Source organism: Takifugu flavidus, chromosome 8, assembly GCF_003711565.1.
Source record: "Takifugu flavidus isolate HTHZ2018 chromosome 8, ASM371156v2, whole genome shotgun sequence".
Classification (NCBI taxonomy): Eukaryota; Metazoa; Chordata; class Actinopteri; order Tetraodontiformes; family Tetraodontidae; genus Takifugu; species Takifugu flavidus.
Window position 1 is genome coordinate 14,637,220 of NC_079527.1, and position 24,158 is coordinate 14,661,377.

Below are 24,158 nucleotides of genomic sequence, written 5' to 3' on the forward strand. Positions count from 1 at the left end.
TCTGTCAGCGCTCTCCTCAAGATAAATCCCCACTATGCTTTGTCATCAGGAGGCTCCACCTCTCTTGATTCCCTGTGTTGTTCTAAGCCCCATTATTTTAGCAGGTGTCAGGTAATCCTGCTCCCTCTGCTCCCGCAGCATAAACGGACGTGATTGATGCGTAATTTGTGCAGCGTGATCATGGCTACTGCGGCCATACATCAGATCAAAAAGTAATTTGAAAAAGTGCACTTGAGGTGTTGGTGGACAAGTGTGGCTGAATGCAGCTGAAAGAGAGCTCAGCAGCCCCCCCCCCTCTCAGAAATGTAAATCACGTCTGCCAGTCGATCTAATCTTCACTGCCCTTCACACCGGTGCACTCTGCCTCCACAGATAAACCCAGAGCAAACACTCTTGTACCTGCCTATTGTCAGCCTGTGTGCTTGTTATTTTCCTCTTTTGTTGGTTTACCAACCTGAATGCAGACTGTTCTAAAACGCTTTATTATTATTTAAAGACGCGCTATTGCCCTGATTAGGCACATCATACATTTCAATGAAAATAAAAAAGATGGATCTTAAAATCAAGTTTCTTTTGGAAAAAAAAAAGAAATCAAGACTTTCTTTCTATCCAGGAAACGTTTTCTAAAAATAGCACCCTTGAAGCAAACTTCATTTACTCAGATTTACCCACAGCGAAGTCATGCGGAACAAATTAAAAGGATTAGAAAGAGGGGCAGATCCCAGATCAAAGCTTTGCTCAGAGGTCCTCCCGCAGCGTGCTGATCCAAACAGAGGGACGCTCAAACGCTCCAGCTGAGCCGTAAAGGCAGACCCACCTGACGCCAGCAGTTTCCTGCGCACTGTGAGCATCACTTGGCCGTTGCGTGCCGCGTTGGTCATCAGCTCCAGCACCTGTTTGTGAGATTTGCCCTTGACGGGCACGCCGTCTATACAGATCAGCTCGTCCCCGGCCCGCAGGCGGCCATCTTTCTCAGCTGCGCCGAGCGGCACGATGGCGCCGATGTACACCTGAGGAAGTGAGAAAGGGAAACATCATCACCGCATCGTTTATTCATTAACATCCATCTTCTGGGTGATTTTATTCCAGAACTGAAGGTGTTAGTAGAATTCTATCCGTCCATCTGTCTATGGCACCGGTGCTGTTTACCCACCGGCTGATCTGGACCTTCTCCTCCGAGGACTCTGAAACCAAAGCCCGACTCCTGGTTCCTTTTAATATACACATCCAGGTCCTTGGTATTAGGAGCTGCAGAGAGAGGAGATTCAAGCAAAAACAGACATGTAAAAGACTGACACAATGATTCTGGTGTGTTGAGAAAACTTTATATGGCTCATAAGTTCCAGAACAATATATCAGCTGAGTCTAAACAGTAACATCGGAATATCAAATTGATAATAATGAAATAATAACGCAGGGCTGATCATCGGCCTGAAAGCAGCCTTGAGCAGGCAGCAGTTGGGGTAAAGGAGCCTTCCTGTGTCGTACTTACGCTTGCTGTCTAACAAGGCTTTGGACTTGAGATAGAGCTCAGACGCGTCTGGCTTTGGTGAAGATGAACGCAGGGTGTTGACAGCGTAAGGGAACGCAGCAGGGGCCGCTTCACTGGGCTGACCGAGGGTCTCCGTGCTGCCCGTCACCTCCTGCCGATGTGGCTGCGTGACAGGCTGGGGGCCCGGGTGGGGCAACTGTTGGGGAGTGAGGTTGGGCATCTGCTGAGGAGTGGGCTGGGACATGGGAGCAGTGCACTGTGACGGAGAACCACAAACAAGCCTGAGAAAAGTCACCACAACCCAAAATGGCAGATGAATAAATCATGGAATGATTTTACGTGAGTGGATTTATGTTTGGTAATGCACCAATAGTGACATCATGAGAATGTCTGAAACAGCACAAACTCAAACAGCAGCATTTTTTGAAGCATTCTAAACATTTCTGTGGGGTGTGCGGAATAGATTTATCATCATCTAATGTAGAAATGTAGCTCAGGCCAAAGCAACGGTTTAAGATGAGCAGGGCCTCCAGAACTCAACCTACTACAGAGTCTTTTAAAAATAGTGCAACAACACAGTGTCATTCAGTGCCGAGTCAGCCCGTTGCTGCAGCGTGTGCTGCATGGAGGAGTTACAGAGGAACAAGATGTTGAACATGGCTTATCAACCTAAACACCCATATGCAGAGGGATGTTAGGGTGCCATGTGCCAGGAGCCTGCGTGGTTAATGTGGGCCTAGTGAATAATGTAGCCTGCAACAGCACATGCACGCAGCGATGCACACCAACAAAGTTAAAACCTTTCACGTTCAATAATTCATGCTGCAAAATGAAGGAATTTCTGCTCTGACTTACTGGTTTTAATGATTTCACAGGAGAGGTATGACCTGCAAGCAGAAACAAAGATGCTGATGTTAGGTTGGAACTCAAAAAGCAAGCGTACGTTGTATCAAACTGCTCTCTTTGCTCTGTGGTCAGCAGATGCTGAGCGAACAGAACTTCCTCTACTCTCTTTTTCTCCGTCAGCGATTCATTATGCAAATGCAACAAAAGGGGGCAGTATATCACACCGCTGATGTCCTACATGCTGCTGCAGAGAAGAAGAGGCGACCTAAACTAGAAGAAAAACAGCACTACACCTACCAGTTGTTTATCCTCCCTGTACTGTAAATGCTCGGTCTGTGCATCTTTCTTAACATAATCAACATACTCCTGTAATTTATTAGCCATCTAGCATCACGAGGAAGTGAATTAAAACACTTCTTGTACAATATTTTCCAGATGATTCCATATGGATGACGGATGTTTCAATGCATAGATGTGTGGAATTCATCTCCGCATTCTAATCCACAACAGGGACGAGAGCCAAATCATTTCCTGCTTCATTTCTATCTGCTGCTGCCATTGGAAGGCAGCTCTACCCCCCAGGCTTGAAATGGAGCCTAACCTAATCCTGCACTGTGGATGACCTGCAGGAAGTCCTTTAGCTCCGGCTCATTTTATTCTTGGAAAACCGTCCTCTCCCACTCCATTTCAATGTATGAACACACTCTGAATATTGTAGCACAGGAAATGAGCAAAGGACTGACAGAAATAACAGCAACACACACTCACACACAGACATGTAGAGGAAGAGAAGGCCTTGCAGCACAGAGAAGCACCCTGCTGAGTTCATTTGATATGTTGGTGCAACAGTCAAATCTGGGATACTGCACTGCAGTACAGGCAAAAAAGGAGGAACCCTTCACATCAGTGCCAGCCCGATGTAAGAAGATGTGCAATAATTAGCCACACTTCTGTCTCCACCCCTTCAATCCCAGCAACCAGCGCACCCCTGATGCTGCCACCGCGTTCCACGTTCCCAGCAGCGCTCACCATGTGACTAAGCATGAATTCCTGCCTGTTTGGGAAGGTGCACAGCAGATGATGCGGAGTTGGTGTGGACCAGAGCGTGAAATTGCTTTATTTAACATTGGAAGAATCAGTTGTGTCCAAGCATGACCCACACAACTGCAAAATCCTTCCGGCTAGTTTTAAACATAAAAACTGTCACGTCAAATTGCACCTGAGCAGAACTAAAAATAATGTATGATTTATTATTCATTTCAGCCTCATTATTTTAGCTTCCCGTCTGACTTGAAATGGAACTTACGATCACAGCAATTACTTTGATGGTTTTCCAGAAAACGTAAGTAAATTTAAACCTTTTAATCCATCGACCTCACGTTTCCCAGCTCCTCCGTCTCTCCCTAAATCCAGACTGACAACTAAAGGAGACACTTCTCTGCATCGTGAAAAAGGTGAGAAAAGATGGTAAACTCAAGATGAAGTGCAGCTTTGTGAGGGCTGAAATGATTTCAAAACCCAAGAACTATCTGCCCGTGTGCGACGTGAACCTGAACCTGCGCAGGTTAACGGTCATTCACCCACCAGAGACGCCAACACAATCCCACCACCTGCAGCATGGATGACTCCAGTGTGAGCTGCTGCTTCTCGTTCACGTGGTCCCACTCACCTCCTCTGAGCACCAGAACGTTGACCTCACTGCCCACGGGCAGGTCTTTAAGGATGTCCACCACCTGGGAGTGACTCAAGGTCTGTACGTTCTGTCTGTTGATCTCCTTGATAACGTCGCCCTTCAATAAGCCCCGACACCACTGAGCGTCGAGGATCATCTTCACTTTTTGGCCCAAGGGGCAATCCGCAATGGCGAAGCCAAAACCTCCGGGGCCTTTGACCAGTGCCACGCTCACCAGCTCAGGCTGCAGCAGAGTCGGGTCCGGACCCTCCTGGTTGGACATGTGTGGCAAATGGTGGTGGTGCTGGTGAGGATGGTGCTGATGGCGCCCCCCATTGGTCATGGGCGGTACAGGAGCAGTCTGCCTGGAGAGAGTCCCCCCATCTGGAATAGTGTAATGTTGATCCTGTGGTGTGGAGGTCGAAGGGGAAGGGGAGGTCTCTTTGGATGTGCAGAGGCCACCTGAGACCTCTTCACTGCTGGCAGAGTCCTCAGGTAAAGGGTAGCCCCGGCACAAGACCATGTCCACATACTGGTTGATGGGGATGGACTGGAACATCTGGACCACGTCAGCATGTGTCTTTCCCAGCACACATGTGCCGTTGATGTCCACGATCACGTCACCTAAAAAGGACCAAAGAGCATAAAAACTCCAGACAGCTCGCCTGTGAATGAGAAGCTGCATGTTTTCTTTCTGTAACTCATCCTTGAATACCTGAAGCGATCTTCTTATCGTGCGCGGCGGGCCCGTCCAGAAGCACATTTTTGACCTGAAGGAACTCGTCCGGTCGATCTCCTCCGATGATTGTGAACCCGAATCCCTGGGGGCTTTTTCTGAGTGCCGTCTGCAGCATGGTTCCCTGCAGCTGAGACGGATCCCGTGTAAAACCCCGCCCGGCCCCGCCAGGCTCCTCTGCTGACGGGATAATGACAGGAGCAAATAAATAATCAATACAGTAAATAATCAACGGCGAAGTAAAGGACACTACTGCTCAGTTACAGCGGACTAAATTCATTCAGTATAGTTCTTAAAACTATCTGGCAGTTTTACTCTGACAATGTAGAGATATGAAAATCATCTTTTACATCACAGTGTGGATTAATTCTCACCCATCTTAAAAGGTTCACAGATTTATGTGCTCAGAATATGCATAAGCCTGCCTGAAAAAGTAGCAGCTCTCCAAAGTGAAAGTGGAACGCTTGCTCAGAAACAGCCGGCTGCCTTCATCGCTACATCCGCGGGATGACGAGCCGTCACTCACGGCTCGTCATCGCAGCCACAATCTGCCAGTGTTGTAATTTAAGTGCAAACAACGTGCACACACACACTCGTAATGACACAGTCCAGCGCTCTCTCCGGGAGGCTGACAGACATGCGCTTTGGGCGGAAATGATCATTTTTGCCACAGTAGCACTACAAATCCAACTCAAGACATGCCTGACATAATCCAGGTAACTTTATAATTGCAGAGTCGTCCTATGGTCGCTGCAAGGCGTGTGTACGTGTACGTGGGGTGCTCTATATTAGAAGTGATGTGTAGATGTGCAGCAATTAGGAAAGATAAGGCAGATAAGGTGGTGAGAAACTGAGCTATCCTTGACAGAGAGGATACACTTGAACTATTACCTCATTCATGAGATTGTACGCTCCGCCTGTGTCCGTGCATGATAGGCTTCCTCCGAGCCCATTCCCACACTGATAGATGGTGGGAGATCAATCTCATTAGGGGTGGGCGCAGATAAAAGCTCCTGCAGCCCCCCCCCCACCATCCGCATGCTCAACGTGTCATGGGGTTTCTATTTGCATAACCACACTGCAATTGGCTGATAAACATGACCGCACTGATGATTAAGGAAAAAAAGAGATTATGCCAAGTATGATTAACATGACATTCCTGTAATGGCGGTGCATCAGAAAGATCTTTTTTCAAGATAGTCTGCATTAATTATTAATCCCAGAATCTGCATGTCGACCGTAAAATTCCCAACAAAATCAGGAGGACGTATGAGACATGGATGTTGGAGTGAACCAGCCAGGCATTCCACGCTCAAACACTCCATCCACCGACTGTCAGAACCCATATTATATGAACGGCATGAAAAGCAACGCCGACATAGGAGGGTACATAGCAAAGCTGTGTGTACATAGCCTTGATTATGCTGCGGAGCACAAAGGGACAGTCTGTGTCCTCTGAGGTGAAGTGATTATTAGAAATGTCAGGCAGGATTGTCAGAGCTGAGCTGTGCAGCATTGTCTGGAAGGTCAGTCCAGCCACTCTTGTCAAAACAGTGTTTGGATGCTACCTCACGCGCTCCACACAACACGCCGAAGACCACTAGTCATTAATTCTGATTAATAAGGGTGGGAAGGTGCAGGACGGGCACGAGGGAGGCGGTTGAAACCGGAGGCAATGTTACACAGAGGCGCCATCATCCAGAGACTGCAGAGAGGCTCAGCGTGCAGCAGAGGCACACACTTATGTCTGAGATACAGATGCTAGTTGGAATGCTAATGTGATCCTTCTTTGTGTGTTCATCAACAGAGGTGTGCGACAACGGCCGGTCGTGACCGGTTTGTCATGAGGCAGGAGTGATACATGATCAACACATAACAAAGTAGGAAAAAGTCACTTATAGTCACAGCTGCAACCGTTTCTTTGTTCTAAGCTTCCTTCAATTCTAAGATGTTTCCGCTGCCGTGAATGACTGGTTGAAAAACTGTTTTTTCCAAAGATTACAGGCTCCTTTTAGCATAATCTGTCTGTCACCCAGACAGCAAAGGAATGTGTAACAGGCTGAGGTGTTTATTACCAGCCTAGCAACTGCTGGAACAGCGACAGAAATTAGCATGTTCCAAATATCTGCACGTATGTCGATGCTCCCTTTCTCATGGCTGCCAGTGCCGTTACCTGGGGATGTGGCTGCCGGGGGCGGCGCTGCACTCGGAGCTTCAGCGCTCAGTTTTTTCTTCGCTTCCATGACTGGATTCTCAAACTGGGTCTTCTGATTGATGTGGCTGAACAAAGGATGCGAAAACATGAGAAAGAAACAGAAGCAGACTATAATTCAGTTGTGATTGTTTACAGTGAGTTACTGCTTGTGTGCCTTTAAGCCAACGTTAATTCTGCTCTTCCCTCACGACTCTGCTGCACACACTCTTCCGGTTTTATATGATCGTTGTTTGACCCTTCTCATCTGTCATGCAAAACGCTGATTTGACTGGGAGCTGAGCCGACACAGAACCATCGATATGCTGCCTGAGGAACAGGCAGAGTGTTCCGACGCACCGTCACCGCCAGAGAAACAAAAGGGAGCTAAGCTTATTTCTCTTACAAATCTTTCAATACATAAATCATAAAGGAACTCCTTCCAGAGATGGAGTGGTGCTGATTGTAATTCTTTGAACTGCTGTAATGATGAATTCAGAAGACTTAAAGTATGCCTGCATAACCTAGTGAATAAGAAGAACAGAGGTTAGCGTTTAAGGTCAAACTGGGCGTGAAATGAATGCAAAGATAATTCTTCTCTCCGATATCTCTGACGGAGCTCGATCAACAGCTGCTTAAGGCAATGTTGGCAAAAGGAAATGCTTTTATCATCATGCTCCCCTTGTTTTTGCTTTTAAAACCAAACAGTTGCTAAATTAGCTCTTAGCAACTAGGCTGTTTTTGCTTTGTGCACTTCATTTCAGTATGAACCTAAAACCAATTACTGGGACCTGGGTGCAGAAATATCCCTGTTAAGCAAAGGCATGTCCCTCTGCAGCTAAACGGTAACGAAGAGAGGGAGGTCGCCTGCATAATGAGGTTTAACAGCTGTAAACCTTGGATATAGGAGAACCATGGGAAGGCAGAACGGACTAACGATACACAGGGAATCACACACCGGTGATGCTGCACACAGTGTGTGTGTGAGCGTGTGTTTGCACGCGCACGCGTACACCTCAAAGAACTGTGCTGGGTCTGACTCATGCACAGACACCCTTCCCATTAAGTGGGGAGAGATAAACGTTCCCTCCCATTTCATTTCCTGCTTCACTTTCTCACTCCATGATTGCCACACTGCGCGTTCTGTTTGGCAGTTGAGGGAATAATGAGACTTGTGTCACATTTTTGCATTTGTGTGCTCATTCCCAGCATCACTTGCCAGACAAAGCGACAGAGACCCGGGAGAGGCAACCTCTCGCTGACCCTCTTGCACAAAAAAACATTGATTCCCCCCCGACTGCAGATCTCTGCCTCTTTGTCCACAGTAATGGGACCAAAATGAAACAATATGCTCTTGCTTACACTACTAATCCAAATGTTTCTCTCTTGGAGACACTAAACTTTCATTGTCTGCTATTTTCACTACCCTTCCCCCCCAAGTTCATACTGAGCTATAGAACATCAGTGGTATCAGACATAATTGCTTTCTGACTGTGTGGACACGAGCGGGACTGGAAATGCAGCCAATCCAGAGTTCCACCCACAGTCAAGGGCCATAAAGATAAACCACATTTAACACATCTGTCTCAGGAATTCAAGAATATGGTTTTAAGTGATGACGATTCTCCCACGTTTTAGTGAGCACGTCCACACCACTCAAGTCTGAAATATCCTCTCATCAGGGACTCGTTAGTGCCGCCACGAGTATGTTGTATCAGTGTGGTGGCACACAAACAATTTCAAACTGGGTCTTCGAGTTTTAAAGGCCATTTTTTCCACACTTCTCTGATACAAGACTGGAGGAAGAAAAATGTCACGACCTTTAGAAGCTAACCAGAATTAACATATGGACCAGGAAGTCTTAAACTCGTAGGTTGACGCATAAGCTCCTGCTCTGCTTTTGTATCCTTTACTTGTGTTTGTGCGCCTTATTGGTTGACATGTTTTGTTGTTTATCTATTTTATCTCTTCATTCTCTTCTTACTGCCCGGTGCTTTTACAGTAACGGCTACTTTTTACTCCGAATATTGATCATTTACACACATCAACTCTTTACTTTTAAGCATCCTTGATTGGGGGAGAAAAACTGGCAAAGAAGACAGCTTAAGTGGAGTCAAACATCTCAATCATCTGCTTGAAGGCTGCACTTAACCAACACTGCTTTTGTAACGGGTTTGTGCAGGCCATTGTGCGACCAATAAAGGATTATGTTGCATTATCACACAAGCAAAATGACGGAATTTCAGCACCACATTTTATAGACAGATCCAGAAGACTGGAGTCACACACAGGCGTTTACTCACTCTACATAGTATGTGCCAAACTGGGGGTCCACGATCTTCTCCCAGCCATAAGGCAGCTCTGGGGACAGAAGAGACAGGGAAAAGGCCAACAACATCACTTTGTGTGTTACTCTGACACCACATGGACAATTGGACACATGCGATGAGGAATGATGCCTTCACAGGCAGCTCCACAGCAGGCGGTTTCCCCACCAAGAGAACTAGCACCACACTTTTATTACCAAGGGTGCGTTTACGGTGTGAAACACATTGCAAAGGAGCAGAGAGGGAAGGCAGAAATCCCAAGTTGTCCCCGGAAAGTAATAAGCGTCCCTCTCCAGCAGCGTGTGCGAGTGCAACATCTCCATGTTTTGCAAACACACGCGGCTCACAGGACATCTTTATGCACAGCGGCCCGCGGAAAATTGCCTTCTGAGAGATGCTGCAGTGATAAACGCTGCATGTGTCTGAGGAGCCATTAGGGAACACGTCAGTTTCAGCTGGAGGAGGAGGTTTTTGCAGCGTCACTGGCATGAGTAAGACCGAGCCTTCTCAGCTGTTTAACCACTGTGTGTTATCCACTGCCCTCTACCAGCACGAATCCAGAATGTATGAGTGGGATCTGAACTGCGCGTGTCTTTGCAAATAAAAAATTCGTCTCACCTCCCTCTTGGCATTTCTCAGGGGGCTTGGCCTTCTTAGCAAGGCGAGGGTCCAGCCAAGTGGTTGTCTTACTGTTGTGACTGAAATACAAAGAGGAAAGAGGGCTTCAGGTGCAGTAAAAACCACATAGGCCACCATGTAAACCCAGCAATTAGTACAGGAACATAGGAGAGCAGTGGAGCCAAGATTTAACCTTTGGGGATGACAATAAAGCAGCTTTGTTAAAGACTAGGACTGTTTGAGGATGCAGGGAAATACGTGGACAGCTGTAATAAAGGCAGAATATCTAACGAGCAGAACTGAGGCTCGATTTGCTTCTCTGGCTAACAGAACAAGCTACTTCGTTGGCTTTCTGTCCACAGCAGAGTGCTGCAGCTTTGAGCTGAGCTAACAAGGCAGGTAAACATCTGCTGGCCTGCTGCTTCCTTCACCAACAACAAAGATAGGGAAAGAAATAATAATAAGAGTAGTAATAGTTAATAACAGATACATTTACCACAGGAAAGAGTTTCAATATTCCAAAATTGCTATGAGTCAATACACAGTGTTTTAAATATTATATTTTATAAAAATGGAGCTGTTAGGTCAAAGATCTTGTGCACAGTCTTAATAATGAAGCACAGAACTAGAAGACCTCTGTGCAGCTCAAGCTGAATAAATATTTTATTGGAATTATTAATAATAAAATGTAAGATCAACTTTGCTTTGAAATCAATTTTATATGATTCTCAGTCAAACATTTTAACCTGTAACAACCCCAAACTGCCAGATGTCTCTTTACAGCCTAGCAAAGGTCAGGATTCAGGAGAATAGGAGTGGGAGTGATTAACCTCAAACCTGACATCATGGGAGAGTAACACGACTAAAGCAATGCAGTCAAATTGCAGCAGCGAGCCTACTTACTCTATGAAATAGACCATGCCAGTCTCTGTGTACGCCATTTCCCAGTTTTTAGGCAATGGCTCCTGACTCTCATCCTGTGGGGTCCATGCATGCAGGTCCATAGCCCCCGCTGACTGGTTGTAACTGGGCACCTTCTTCCTCCACTCTGCCTTGTCCTTGTGTTCTGATGCCCGGCATGGGGAGAGGGAGACGGGCATGGAGATAGAAAGAGGAATGGGTTGGGAGTAGGGGTACGGGAGGTGATAGAAGGAGAAAGAGACAGGAGGTGAGAATGAGGCGCCATTGGAGCTCCTTTGGGCTCCTTGCATCTCTCCCGGATGCTGCTGCTGCTGCTGCTGCTGCTTCCCTCGCCAGTGCCAATATTCATCTGTACGCTGTGTGAACGGTTACAACCACAAGAGAGAAAGGGGTAGAGAAAGAGAGAGAGGGGGGGCTGCACAGAGAGGAGGCGGAAGTGGAGCTATTGCCATAGGACTGGCATGTCAGCAGTGATGAACTGGGAACTGCCTCCCAGGCAAAGGAGAGCTGACCAATGCTTCAACTCATCCACGGGTGCCACATCACAGCTCTATTAGTAACACAGAAACCGGTGCGTGTGTGTGTGCGCGTGTGTGTGTGTGCACCAAATTTTGATAGGTGTGTGATTCTCTTGTCTGCAGGTTTTCATCTGCCTGTGTGTGACCTAGCTTCAACGCACCATTGAGCCTGTTTGACTGGAGCGATTGAATGGCAGGAATGGAAAGTGACAGCTGTTGACTGGGAGAAGCCAAGAGCTTTTTGTGCTGAAATCAGGGCCTCTTCTTCATGCTGGAACTAGAAGGGAGGCCAGTGCGCTTCCAAAGTCAGAATAAAGGAGTCCACGCAGACTCTTGCCCCGGGCTATAGCAGCTTTGTGCCCTTGCAGAGAAATCTAAGCTGTGCTGCTGCAGATGTGAGCACGAAGGCTCGGAAAACTGACAAACACATTCAAAACACAACAGAAAAAAGTGCTGTTAGGTAACACGAGGCTACTGTTAAATGACCTTTAATTTGATTAGCTTTATTGTGCAACAATATATGATTACTCTAGAATAAGACGTGACTTCCTTCTATAGTGACTTTTCTTTTTTTCCTTGGCACTTCCATTCCAGCCCAAGGCCACAGAGATGAAATGTTACTGAACATCTCTCCCTTTTTACCAATTTCATCCATGTCATTAGTCCTGGAGCTGAATGGTGCATTCCATCACCTCCTGTGATGTGTGAGACATAATTGGATAACACAGACCAATAGTCTTTAGGAGTAAAATTGGCCTTTATGATCTATATAGGTGGTCATAAAGATTACTCCATCTCCATTTGTTGGAATGCATCATTACTAATATCCCCCGACTCCTGCCATTATAAAGCTGGGATCCGTGAGAACATGGAGGGAACCCTGGGAGGATGTGGTGACTCCCAGGTCCCGGGATGCTGGCAGATCTTTGCTCTGCACTTGTTTTGCTTTAATGCTGACCTTGCGTGAGGAAATGCTAATCCGGGAATGTTTTTCTGGGAACAGAACAGAATGAAAATGAGGTCCCTGCTGTTTTGTATTCCACAATCAACTTCTGGACAATGTGAAACATAAATTGAGCAAACAGACGACTAAATCAGGAACGCCTGCAGGATAATTACAGCCCTGTCTCTCACCGGCCAGACCGTTGACCATGGGAGGCTTCTCCTCTTCCTCCTCTTCATCTGGTGCTGCGCTGTCTTTTCTGTCCATCTTACTGACGGAGGTCGTGCGTTTTCGCTGGACCTCGGTGTCAAATTCCTCGTCAAACAGAACCTGGTCCACCAGGTCTGGCTGGACCGGACTGGGCTCTGCGGGGGGCTTGGGGGTCCCGTAGTAATTTCCTGGATGATGAGATACAAAAGTCCCAGTGAATATATTTTCTGTAATGACAAAAGGTTTGGAATACCCCGGCAGATGGCAAATACACCAGATTTAGTGTTTAAGTCTACGGCTTTGCCCCGGGGATGCCTGGTGCCAGGTCAGGTCTCAGTATTTATGTGGCTTTTCTCTTAGTGTACAACATGATGTGTCAGTTCTAAAACCATTTTAATGAGAGCAATAGTTACACACAACAAACTAAAGCAAGAGGGAAAAGTTTGGTTCCAACATGTAAGTTTAGATACATTAAATTCGCTGAGATTCTGGCTGCACCCAGAACAAAACCAGAACTCAAAGGTTGCCACGCTTTCACATCTTTTGTCTCCGAGAACTCTGACAACAGCCTTCACACCAAGGTAGCTTCTCGACTGCTCTTTCGCTGTCATGTCGGCGCCTTAGGCGGCAAACAGCCCGACTCTGCAGAGCGCGTCTTGTTCTTTCCACAACTATAGGATGACGATGACCCAATTTACAACGAGCCACCTTCCCCCTCTCTGTGCACGATAATCAAAAGATCAGAATCAGAATGGAAACAACCGAAAAGTTGCGTGAAAATATTCTGGGAATGATGGTGCGATCCCGGTCTGATGGATCCGCATCAGTGTTTGCGTGGCTGTGCAGTGGGCTTGAAAATGAAGCGTGTCTGAGTGGCTGAACATCTCATCGCTGCGGTTAAATACAGGAACAAAAGTGTGTGTGTGGGTGGGAATAAAGTCTTAAATAAGGAGGAAAACAGAAGATAAAAGAAACAATGTGGGGAGGAAAAGTAATTAGTGTGATGTCAATGACCTGCAACTGTTCTGTGCTGTGGTTAAAGGAAAACAACCACAGCGCAGCGTGATGCGCATGTAAATACAAGCGCACGCACCATAACTGATTTAGGTAATTGCATTAATCTCTAGTCTAATTTATGAACCTTTAATATCAACACTTTTCAAAAACATTAAACTCTTTACACACTTGTAATTAATGGGACGACTACTGCTTACTTAGTAGAATTACAAATTGACATAATTAAATTAGAAGTGTCCACGCTCTTTAGGAGGAGGAAAGAAAAGCCGCACAGACGGAGGCTTTCTCCATCAGGAGGCTGGAACAAACTCTCCTCATGTTGTCAGCCAGGCCTTTTAAGAAAGAAAAACCTCACCTGCCTTCATCCAACCATTGCTTTTGATAAACGGTCTGACAAAACCAAAGGGAACAACACCCTGGGAGTCACCTTGGAGATATGACTGAGAGCAGACGGCACCTGGAGGTCAAGTCCACCATCAGCCCTCAAAATTACAGCCATAACAGCAAATTTTATCCCTGCCTACATGTTGTCGTGCGGCGGCGAGGTGGCGGGATGGCTCGGATTACAACGGCCGCGTCCCCTCCCTCTGAAGGCGTTTGTGCGTCCGTCAGCAGCAGGCGGCGCCTGTCGCCTCCCGCGTGAGTGGAGCCTGACGCGAAGGTGCACCCAGACGTCTCTAGCTGCCTGCTGATCGCTCGGGAAAACCTTCACGGCCATTTAGCAACATGAAATGCTTGAAAATGGATCTCTGGTTATGCTTTCAAAGAGAGATGAAAACAGCCGTGTGCTGTGGAACCTGAGGAAAACCTCAAGGGTTGATGTTCTGGCTCAACCTTCAGCAGCCCCCCCCCCCCACTGGCAGCCTTTTCCTTTCTGAACCTGCCAGCCGCAGAGCCTCATCAGTCGCTGGATATAAGCTCGCTGTGCCCAGTGCCCAGTTTACACAGGCTTCATCCCAGACTCGCGGTGCCCCGGGCAGGTGAAGCCCCCCCATCTTGTGCTCCAGCCTCGGCCGTGGCTCCGACCCTGTTGGCATGGATGCACCCGGCCTCATCGGCTCTGCATTCCTCCACTGCCTGTGACTGTGGTGGCGCTTTGCTCTCTGCTGCTGGCCTGACTCGTAAATAAATGTCATTTCCATTTTATGCTCACACCCCCCCCCCCCACCCGCCTCAATGGCAGCTTATATAAATTACTCACATTCACTATTAGCTTTGATCTTTATCTTTCTTATCAAGACATGCTCAATCACTGCTACAGCCTCCCTTCATTTGTTCTTCTCAATCATTCTAGTGGATGTGGAACAACCACACCGACTCTTGTTCTCAGGGCGGCTCGAAGCCTCTGAACACACTCGTGGGTTGCACAGAGATATTTGTGGTCCAAGAGAAGGGAGGAAATGGCTTTCTTTCTCTCCTGGGAATTTGATGATTGTTAAACACTTTGACCAAAGAGAATTGCGTCATTAACACACATGCACGGGGAGGATTTAACCTTTTAATCCCAGGAAGACAAATTGAACGTCAGCCTGTCCAACAGTCCAGTAATTGACTTTGGACACAGCCTCGCATGCAATAATGTCTTCATATGACTGGTTCTGTTTGTTGCATTTGATTACAACGTTCATCCTTGAATGATTGCTTTCAGCACTGCCTTTAATATTGGTCCAAGGAGTGAAAAATAGCTTTTTGGCTAACTCTGGCACATTCACAGCAATGTTTATTAATGTGCACTGTCCCTGATAAGTGAATCACTAAATAATAAATAACTAAAGTAGTGCCAGCACTACTGTAGCTAAGGGCTGCTCGACACAGGAGGCTCCTGTAGCTCATGTTCAAGCATGGATGTCTTGGTTTTTTGGTTTGTTTTGTTTCATCAAGCATTTTCCACATCACATGGGGCACATTCTAATTCAGTTAACAGTGGATACTCACGCCAACACAAGGAGTCTATATTTGCAGAAAATGGAAAAGGTCCTCAGGCAGAGGGCGGGGTTCCCCCCCCCCATCATCATTACTGATTATTATGTGAAGCTAATTCCACATGTTGTTGCAGCTTATCTGCCGTTAGCATTGCAGCGCAGCAACAGTTTACGAGCGCTAAGCTAACTTTGGACAGACGTGCCTTCTGCGAATGCTGCTTGTCCACATCAGCCCCCCAGCCCCCAGCCCCCCCCCGTCATGAATGAGTCATGCTTGTGGCTTTTCAAGCTTGTCTGTGCTGGGGGAGAACTGGATATGCCCTGATTCACGCCGTGCATGCAAACACTCACGCACACATGCTAAATCAAATTCTTGAGGCTTTTGTTCCAGAAGATGGACATTATTAACATTACAACATGGACATTATGGATATTAACTAACGCAAACTTGGTGAAATGTAAGCTCTTTGTTTTCATTCAGTTCAACTTTTAAATCCATTTCATCAACAGAAGGGTCGACTTTTCAGCTCAGACCTGCTTGGAACTGTGGGCAGAGTTGACTATTTTGGAGAAGTAATCACAGACCAATGCAGGATCACTCATTTGCGCTGGGTGAAGCAGTTTCAAACACTGTTCTTCTAAACTAACGTTCCATTTACGAAGGAGTGGGTCAGGTATCGGCTCCTGCAGGCCAGTGGGAATGAGCGTCACTCCGGGTCAGCATAAACAGAACCAGCTGCTGTTGTCAACAACTATGTGGGATTAGTCACAACTGTGAAGTTGGATGGCGAACTCGATGTTCTCATCTGATCAGCCGCAGATGTGGTGCGCCACATCCAGAAGGTTCGGCTTGTGAGGAGCAGAGAGAGGAGCAGCCTGGGATGAGAGAATGGGCTGAACCAAAGTTCAGTCCAGGTCTTTCAGAGGAAAACTGTCCTTTTAAACTCCTAATTGACTCCTCATTAAGATGTCCGGTAATTATGCAGTGGAAATGAGTATCGGAAATATTTCACATGTATAAATATTGACTGACACTATAAAAGCTGCACAGACAGAATACCACTGCGCACCAAATATGTCCTCTGTAAAACTGTAAAATGCTTATCTTGTGTTTATCTAAGGGGTCCAAAACCGCCATGAATAATTAACTGTGGCTGAGCTTCTGAATTTCCACTGAGCCTCCACAACAGAGAATCGTGTGTTCCAGTAATCGATGACAGACGGAGTGGGTCCATTATTCTTCCTTAACGCGTTCAAAAGTTCAGGGGTGGAGGGCCAGGCTCCCCCAGGGTCCATAGGGGACGGAGGTCAGGACACAGCCGAGGTGGTTTACCACAGTGAACTAAAGACCTGGACGAAGCCGTTTCTGCTGCTACAAAACTCCCCGGAGGAAATGTTACCTGCACTTCCTTCACATTTATGGCGACAGGTTGATGACACGTGCAATGTGTTGACGTGACCTGGTGACCTTAGAGTGCACAGCTCAGCAAATCTACACGAGAGCTAACAACGGCATCAAAGACTCGTCCTCAGTTGTGTCCCCAGGGTGGTCAGGGGCAGCATTTTCGTTTATTAACCGTTTTCTTAATTTATCTTCATCATTTCTTCTGAAAGAACCTTTAATATCCTGCACTTGATGACAGCAGATATGATGTGAGCTTTAATTAGCGTTGCTCAGACTTAAAGGCTGGAAAATCCTTCAGCCAACATGAATTTGGGGTTTCAGTCCGTGAAAATGGGCCAAGGAAGACAAGCAATTAATTCATTAACATTCCTGATTAAAAATTTCCTGAAATTTTGATCACACTGAGGCGTATTAAATATTCCTTTCTCTCCTTTCTGTGCAGTTTTCTAACTTGCTCACCTTTTGTGAGAGACGTATACATAAAAAGCTGAATATAAACGCAGTTTATATCATATTTTTCTAGTTTTGTTTTGTTGACGTACCATCATAGGTGCCGCTCTCCAGCAGCAGTCCGCTTTCATCCAAGTCACGGAATTCGGCGACGCTGATGAAGTTGTAGTCCACTCCAGGAACCTCCCCCTCTCTGGGCTGTCGAGTGGTGCCTGCCGATGACCCCAACAATGACAGGGTTTAGGACATTAAATCAAGTGGAATGCACCATTCACTAATGAAGGGGTGGATGGAGGAGCGGGAAAGAGGGCTGCGTGTGCCGGCGTGCCCACAGGGATGTGATTCACGTCCACACGCAGCAGCGAGGTGCAGCCGCTCCGTCTCCATCATGAATAGTCAACAGCGCAGAGACTGCAGAGCTATGAATTCATGACTACAGTATCAAAACACAGCAGCCCAGGTGTCGCAAGCTATTTTTATATCTTGCAGGGCAAACCCATTTATTCGAGTAACTAAAGCAAATTGCAGCAAAGCAGAAATTTTCTTTAATTATTTATTAGGAAATATTTTATGGGATATGGATTTCTTTTTTTCTGATGAAACGCACTCCCGTCAGAAGAGACGGCTCCGTTTCTGGTCTGCAAAATATCAAATTATAAAACCTCATGATGATGCATCGTGACACGAGAATCTTGTTATGAAAATGATTTCACGCTCTCCGATATGCAGCTTCAACGAGCCGTCATTTTAGATGCAATCGGGGCTTTTACTGGCTCTCCGAGCCGCGCTGCTGCCTGGCCCTGCTGCAGGCACAAAGCCTTTTTTATTTAAACTCGCAGTTTAATAGGATCCTGTCCCCGTCCTTCATTTTCTGCCGCTCAGTCTGAAACAAAGACAATCAGAGGGAATGTGAGATCATGGAAGCAGAGTTGGAATAGGAGTTTCGAGTGTTTGATGACCAATAATATCCCAGCTTTACATCTTTGAAAGTAATCTTTCATCATCTGATGTCTCACATGATGAAGTTTCAAAGGGGGGCGTTCTCTGGAAGGAAACGGGGCTGATCGGGATCTGCGCTGATCTATTCCAAATGAGCGGCAAGAAGAATCTCTTCAGTCCTCACATCTGGACAGATGTGGGAGAGGATTACACGCAGCTGACGTGAGTGAGGGGGGGGGGGAAAAATCAAAGCTTTATTTGAATGGGCAACGGGGACAAAGAGCTTTAGGGAAAAACTGCTGCAGCAGAGCAAAATATTGAAACGTGTGTGTGTGTGTGTGTGTGTGTGTGTGAGTGTGTGTGTTCTCACAGGCCTCTCTTTGAAGTGATAAAATGGTCAGATGGAAAGAAAATCCCCCAAAAGTGTGAAGTGAGCTGTAAAAAGTGCTGGTTTTGTACAAGTCCACCGAGCTTGTTGTGTAACATCGATGGCATCGGGTTCTCCACACCCACTGTGTAAAACATTAACATCTGACTTCCAACAAGACTTCCATCTATGCTGTGCTAATAAAGAGCAGCAAGAATTCAGTAAAACCGCCCGGTAGCTCTTCAAAAACAACCACGTTCCAATATTGCAACAGCACAAGTTGCCTTAAGGCATTTTTTGCACTAACAATCAGACTTAAAACCTTCCTCTTTGAAAAAGCTTATTGTTGCTAACTCTGTAGTTCCAGTTACTATTATAGACAGACAAATTATCATATTTAGGGGGTCGTCTAATCAGTAGGTTAACATCTTAGCTACGCTGCTATAGGCTGCTGGGGTCCGGAAACATGATCACCTGACAGGCCTCTGTCACCCCACTGGGTCCTCTCCCTCTCCCTCTTCCTCTCCCTCTTCCTCTCCTCTCCCTCTCCCTCTTCCTCTCCTCTCCCTCTCCCTCTTCCTCTTCCTCTTCCTCTCCCTCTCCTCCCCTCAGACATCATAGGCAGCAGGACAGAACAAAGATTTCATGTGAAGCTACAGAATGATGCTCTACTTTGTGTCTTAGCCTGAAACTCAACAACAGAAGAAACTTCTCAAAGAATTGAATTCTGGAGGGGATTATTACAGTTCCATCAGCTCTCCATGTTTTTCAGACATCATATTGTTTTTATATCCGGGAACGAAACTTGGGGAGCAGCTTGCTCAAAGACACCTTGAGCTTAAGATGAAGCTGGAGGGGTTGTTGGCAGTAGAGCTGGGGGCTCGCTATTTAGCTTTAAATGCCTGTGATGCCCCCGACTGGCAGCAGCAGCCTGAACTAATGTCACCTGCAGGCGTGACACTTGGTGAAGCCTGGCTGTGCATCTGGAGAACAACGCCGTGCTTCTTCTGCCATGAGCTCGCTGTGCACGAACGCTGCTGCACGCTGAGCCAGAGACACCACGTCTCAGGTGTGAGCCTCGTTGATTGCAGATCCATTCGTGAAGAATGTGTTCAGAATAACTTGTGATGTAGTAAAACAGCAGAATCTGCAGTATATGTTTCCTTAATCATCTCTGAAAGTTCGTTATTTTAGTTGATGTAAAATAGTTAATGTATATGTTAAGCCTTGCTCAGATTAGTGAATGAGGGTAAATTAGCATATAAAAGATATTAGGAGACATACGAGAACACGGTGTGAATCAATTCATTTCCCCCCTGTTTTAACAAATGACGACAGGGCTGACACGTGTATTTATCAGTCATGGTTGCAGGGGGAGGCACATTTTCATTTCTGCCTCTCGGGCTGATTTTTCATTTTCAAAATCCCTTCGTATACAAAAAGGGAAACGTTTTATCCTTGTGATTTATCCTTCCATTAAAAAGCAGCAAAAAAAAAAAATTGTGCTGTTATTTAAAATTCAAACAAGCAATTATGCGCTCCAGATGAATCGGCCAGACACCATCTGGAGGTGTCAGGTAGCAACAAGCAGGGCAGGGAGCCCGAGTGAGGGGAGGGGGTGGGGATTACTCACAGGGAATGGTTCGCAGGTACAAGTTGTCCCTGATCACCTGCTGGAGTTTATGGTCGAGGGAGCCCTTCTGGAACTGCAGGCTGAGGTAGTGACGCAGATCCGTGTTCAACACCTTCCCTGCAGAGAGGAAGAGAACTTTGGGTCAGTCTGACAAGTCACTTTATAAACCCACCAACCAATTACTCAGCAGGTCCGACCTTTTAAAAGAACACATTGTAATTGGTAACATTCTAAACACACTGGTCCAGTAAAGAAAACAACCCTGCATCGTGCTGGTCGACAGTGGCAGGCGACACAAACATTTTGAGCGTATTCGGAGGCGCTATGCTGGAAGTGTGGCTGCACATTCATCTCCCCGAGAAGGAAGATTTACAGTTCTTCACCATGTGACAACACGTCAGAGATAAGAAATGGAAAGGTAAAGAGCGAGGAACCAGCGCGGGACCTCCCCCACGACTGCAGCAGGAACGTGCAGCACCTTCTGTGAGCGCTCCAGCTCTGGGGAAGATGCTCCTCCCATCACGACGGATGTGCTTCTGCTCCGTTTGCATTTATCCTCGACGCAGACGATGAATGAACGGAGTTCTAACTCTCTAAAACAAAAACAGTCCCTTTCCGTTTCTACTGGCTTGGTAGCATAAACAGACAGAAACAATCAGTCTCAACCATCGCCACCATTCTCAGGCAGCAGCTGAAGCCAGCAGCGGAATCCTAATTTGATTTACCGTGAAAATAGCAGGTCTAATATATCACTGTTAACTGTGCAGTGATGCCAGATTACACTTCTAATTATTGCTACTGTCACACCGTGTCAGAATCCGTTCTTTCTTTAGATGCTAATGCGGCCCTGCAAACCCAAAGCACGCTGCAGCCAGACGGTGAGTCACGCCACTCAGTCTCGGCAGAGATTTGTCAGAAAGTAAAAAGCTCTTCCAGTAACGGCGTCTGCGTTCCAGTCCTGCTTTTGGCCCGTTTTCTGACGTTGAATCACTCGGTCCCACGTGCCTTTCCTTCTCACTTCAACGTTCAACCATTCAGAAGTCCTCGTCAGTTCAATTCAGTCTTTCGCTTCATCAGCTCATCAAAGGAAACACGCACGCGCAGGTTCTCTCTGCGGACAGAAGGAACCCAAAAAACAATCTGCAGACAAACAGAGCAAAACAAACCCTCAGTGAGCGAGAGAGTTAAGTGAGCGGTGTCCTCCACATCCCATAATGTTCTATCACAGCAGGAAGCAATGAGGGCCAGATTTATTGGACATTAAACAAAGCTAATGCAGGACTACAGATCTGTTCTAATAAACCTGCAGCTCTGAAAACATTTGCTCTTAAATGTTCAAGGCTTTCCAGTGAAGTTAAAACCGGCCGTTTAGTGGAGCCCGCCAGAGGAACGGAGCTGGAACAAAGCGTCCGTGATGTAACTCCACAGACTTCTTACTGGAACAGTGCACGTAAAGAATTTAGGTCGCTAAAACAAAAGCATGTTTGGATACACACTGGAACTGGGGAGCCACATGCCTGTGGTCCATGTTCCCAGAAACATACAAAACAACTACCAACAATGTGCATCAGATGTCCTCTGCTGGTTCAGGTCTGTTCCCATGTGGGAGGGGGGGGGCACTCGTCCTGCTGGGGAATGTCAGGATCTGACCGTGTCCCAATCCCACCACCCCTACACTACAGGCTCGAGTTGGGTCACAGATGCTGATGATGGCTGCTCCAGGATGCAAACAGAGGACGGAGCGGTTGCCACTGGGATCCCACAGATAAGTGCAGATACCCTACTGGGTGGGAGAAATCCCTTTCCTATATCCTCACAAACGCATGCAAATGCTGCTGGAAGCAGACTCCCACCCAAACGCTGCCAACAGGGTCGTCTTTGTGGCCGGCCTGTCAGGTTGTGTTAGCATGCTACATCATATCGGTGGACACAGAGGAAGGGGGGGGGGGGAATGGGGGGGCGCGGGACGCTTTGTCTCATGCTAGGTTACATGGCAGCGCATCACCGGCCTGCCGGGCTGGTCGTACGAGGCCTGTGAGACACAATGGAAGTCTTTGTGCCTTGTCATCCTGCTACTACATAATCTGCAGGGTAAAGAGAGGCTGCAGATCGGGGATGATGAATCATTAAAAACAAGGGGGGCGAGGGAGGGCAGGGGGCGAGGGAGGGCAGGGGGCGAGGGAGGGCAGGGTGGAGGGGCAAAGAGTAACGCTGATAAATGACCATATACTGCATGTGTCTTCCTGATCGTGCACCGCGTTCTGTCCCGTCCTTTCAGGAATCCGCAAAGTCAGGTCAATCTGCTGACATGTGCGACGCACAAATCAGACATTTGCCAGCATGTTGGAGAGGCGGTTTCAGACCAGCATTATTCGCCCAGCCATTGCAGCTTTTCTATATGTTTGCAGATAAAGAATCCAGGGCAGGGAATGCTGGTCCCATTCTTGTAGGAATGCCACTGATCTCATAAACAGGCCAACATTGTTCTTCATCATCTGTGTGAAAAGTGATTCAGCTGATCACAACTGGATTAAATGGAAGCTGCAGGCTAAAGTTGGGAGAAATCAAAGACGAGGGTTTGGGACTGAACCACTAAACATTCCGCTGTCAGTCACAAAACAGCTTTCCCAGGAATTTTACTGCAACGATACAAGATCTTGAGGTGGGAATTGCCTGAGGCTGATTTTCCCAGAAAATTTGTTCCGGTTCTCAATCACAAAGCCTCTTCCAGGGAAAATTCTGGAAGCTTGTTCGGGAAAGTGTGAGGAGGACGCAAAGCTGGACAGATGAGACTTCACTGAGTTTGTGGAACAACTAATCGGATTCACATGCCTATTTTCCTTTGATTAAAAGAGATCTTAATACTTCTAAACTAAACACCAATTGCTTCTCACACACACACACACACACACACACACACACACACACACACACCACACACACACACACACACACTTCTGAATAATATCTGATGTGGGAAAATGCAGCTGCTGCACTCCGCTCACCTCACATCTGTCATTTCCTGTAACTTGTGTCAGGAACACACAGGAGCCCCTTCCAAAAACTCAAGACAGGTATCAAATTTCAGCCGGAGAATCCCGGACAACAGCGGTTGCATTGTTCTGTAACGGGTTGGATCAGATCTTTTGCTGATGTGATTTATCTTTTTCATTATTGCTGCAGTCCAAACTTTGTCCACATTACAGCAAAATGGATGAAACCCAGTTTATGGATCTCAGGCTTGGCAAACTAAACTTGACCTGAATTCTAATCATGATTCCGGGACGTTTGTAGCGTGTTTATCTTTATAAAGAAATACAAAAACGAGTGTGTTTGAATTTGAATCAGCCTGCCAATGCTAAAAAATGCCTGCTGTTATGCTAAACCTCTGCAGCCAGCACGGGTCACTTCCTGGCCCAAATACCTGCCCTCACATCCCCGTAGGCCAAAACAAATGACTGGTACTGATTATTACCCAGGCAGCCAATATACAGGCCGCTAAATCACAGTGGCCTTCATCAACTCTAAATGAGAGTGGGAGCGCCGCAGAAATGTCACCAGCAGGGGTGTCAGTGGGTGTCTAATGAGGCAATTTTGTGACGGGAGGGCAGCACTGGAAACCGAGAAAGTCCCCATCGTCTGCTAATTGCCACCTTATCGGGCTCATTTGGCATCTCGGGGAGGCCGAATTACCTGTCGGAGTCTGCGTGACAGACAGAATCAAGGATGCATTTGCTACACAAATTCACTTCCTTCCCAAAATGACGTAGAAAAATAAGATTAGGATCCTGGAGTGGGTCGCTCAGCAGTCCCAGTCATTCTGGGTTCCACTAAGATGTTGTGTTCTTGTCACCCGAGGAGCAACAGGTTTCAAACGTCTTGAATTCCAAGCAGTGATTCAACACTCACGCATTGTTCGCCGTGCCTCAAGACTCACTGTTTGCTCATTTT

The 24,158-nt window shown here is 46.8% G+C and overlaps 1 protein-coding gene across 3 annotated transcripts in view; it reads right to left on the reverse strand.

Moving 5' to 3' along the window:
• The window catches only part of magi3a (membrane associated guanylate kinase, WW and PDZ domain containing 3a), a 66,928-nt gene that overhangs the window by 7,029 nt on the left and 35,741 nt on the right, over positions 1-24,158 (reverse strand). For 2 of the 3 annotated variants that reach the window (XM_057039714.1, XM_057039716.1), the window contains exons 2-14: positions 20,208-20,324; positions 17,361-17,480; positions 12,456-12,662; positions 10,786-10,948; positions 9,883-9,962; positions 9,241-9,298; positions 6,920-7,026; positions 4,726-4,926; positions 4,008-4,634; positions 2,348-2,379; positions 1,493-1,748; positions 1,154-1,248; positions 818-1,010 (exon numbers count right to left, since the gene is read on the reverse strand). In XM_057039714.1, coding sequence (XP_056895694.1) covers positions 818-1,010; positions 1,154-1,248; positions 1,493-1,748; positions 2,348-2,379; positions 4,008-4,634; positions 4,726-4,926; positions 6,920-7,026; positions 9,241-9,298; positions 9,883-9,962; positions 10,786-10,948; positions 12,456-12,662; positions 17,361-17,480; positions 20,208-20,324 — 2,256 coding nt within the window. The remainder of the gene's footprint in view (positions 1-817; positions 1,011-1,153; positions 1,249-1,492; positions 1,749-2,347; positions 2,380-4,007; positions 4,635-4,725; positions 4,927-6,919; positions 7,027-9,240; positions 9,299-9,882; positions 9,963-10,785; positions 10,949-12,455; positions 12,663-17,360; positions 17,481-20,207; positions 20,325-24,158) is intronic. The other variant, XM_057039715.1, reaches the window with a different exon arrangement.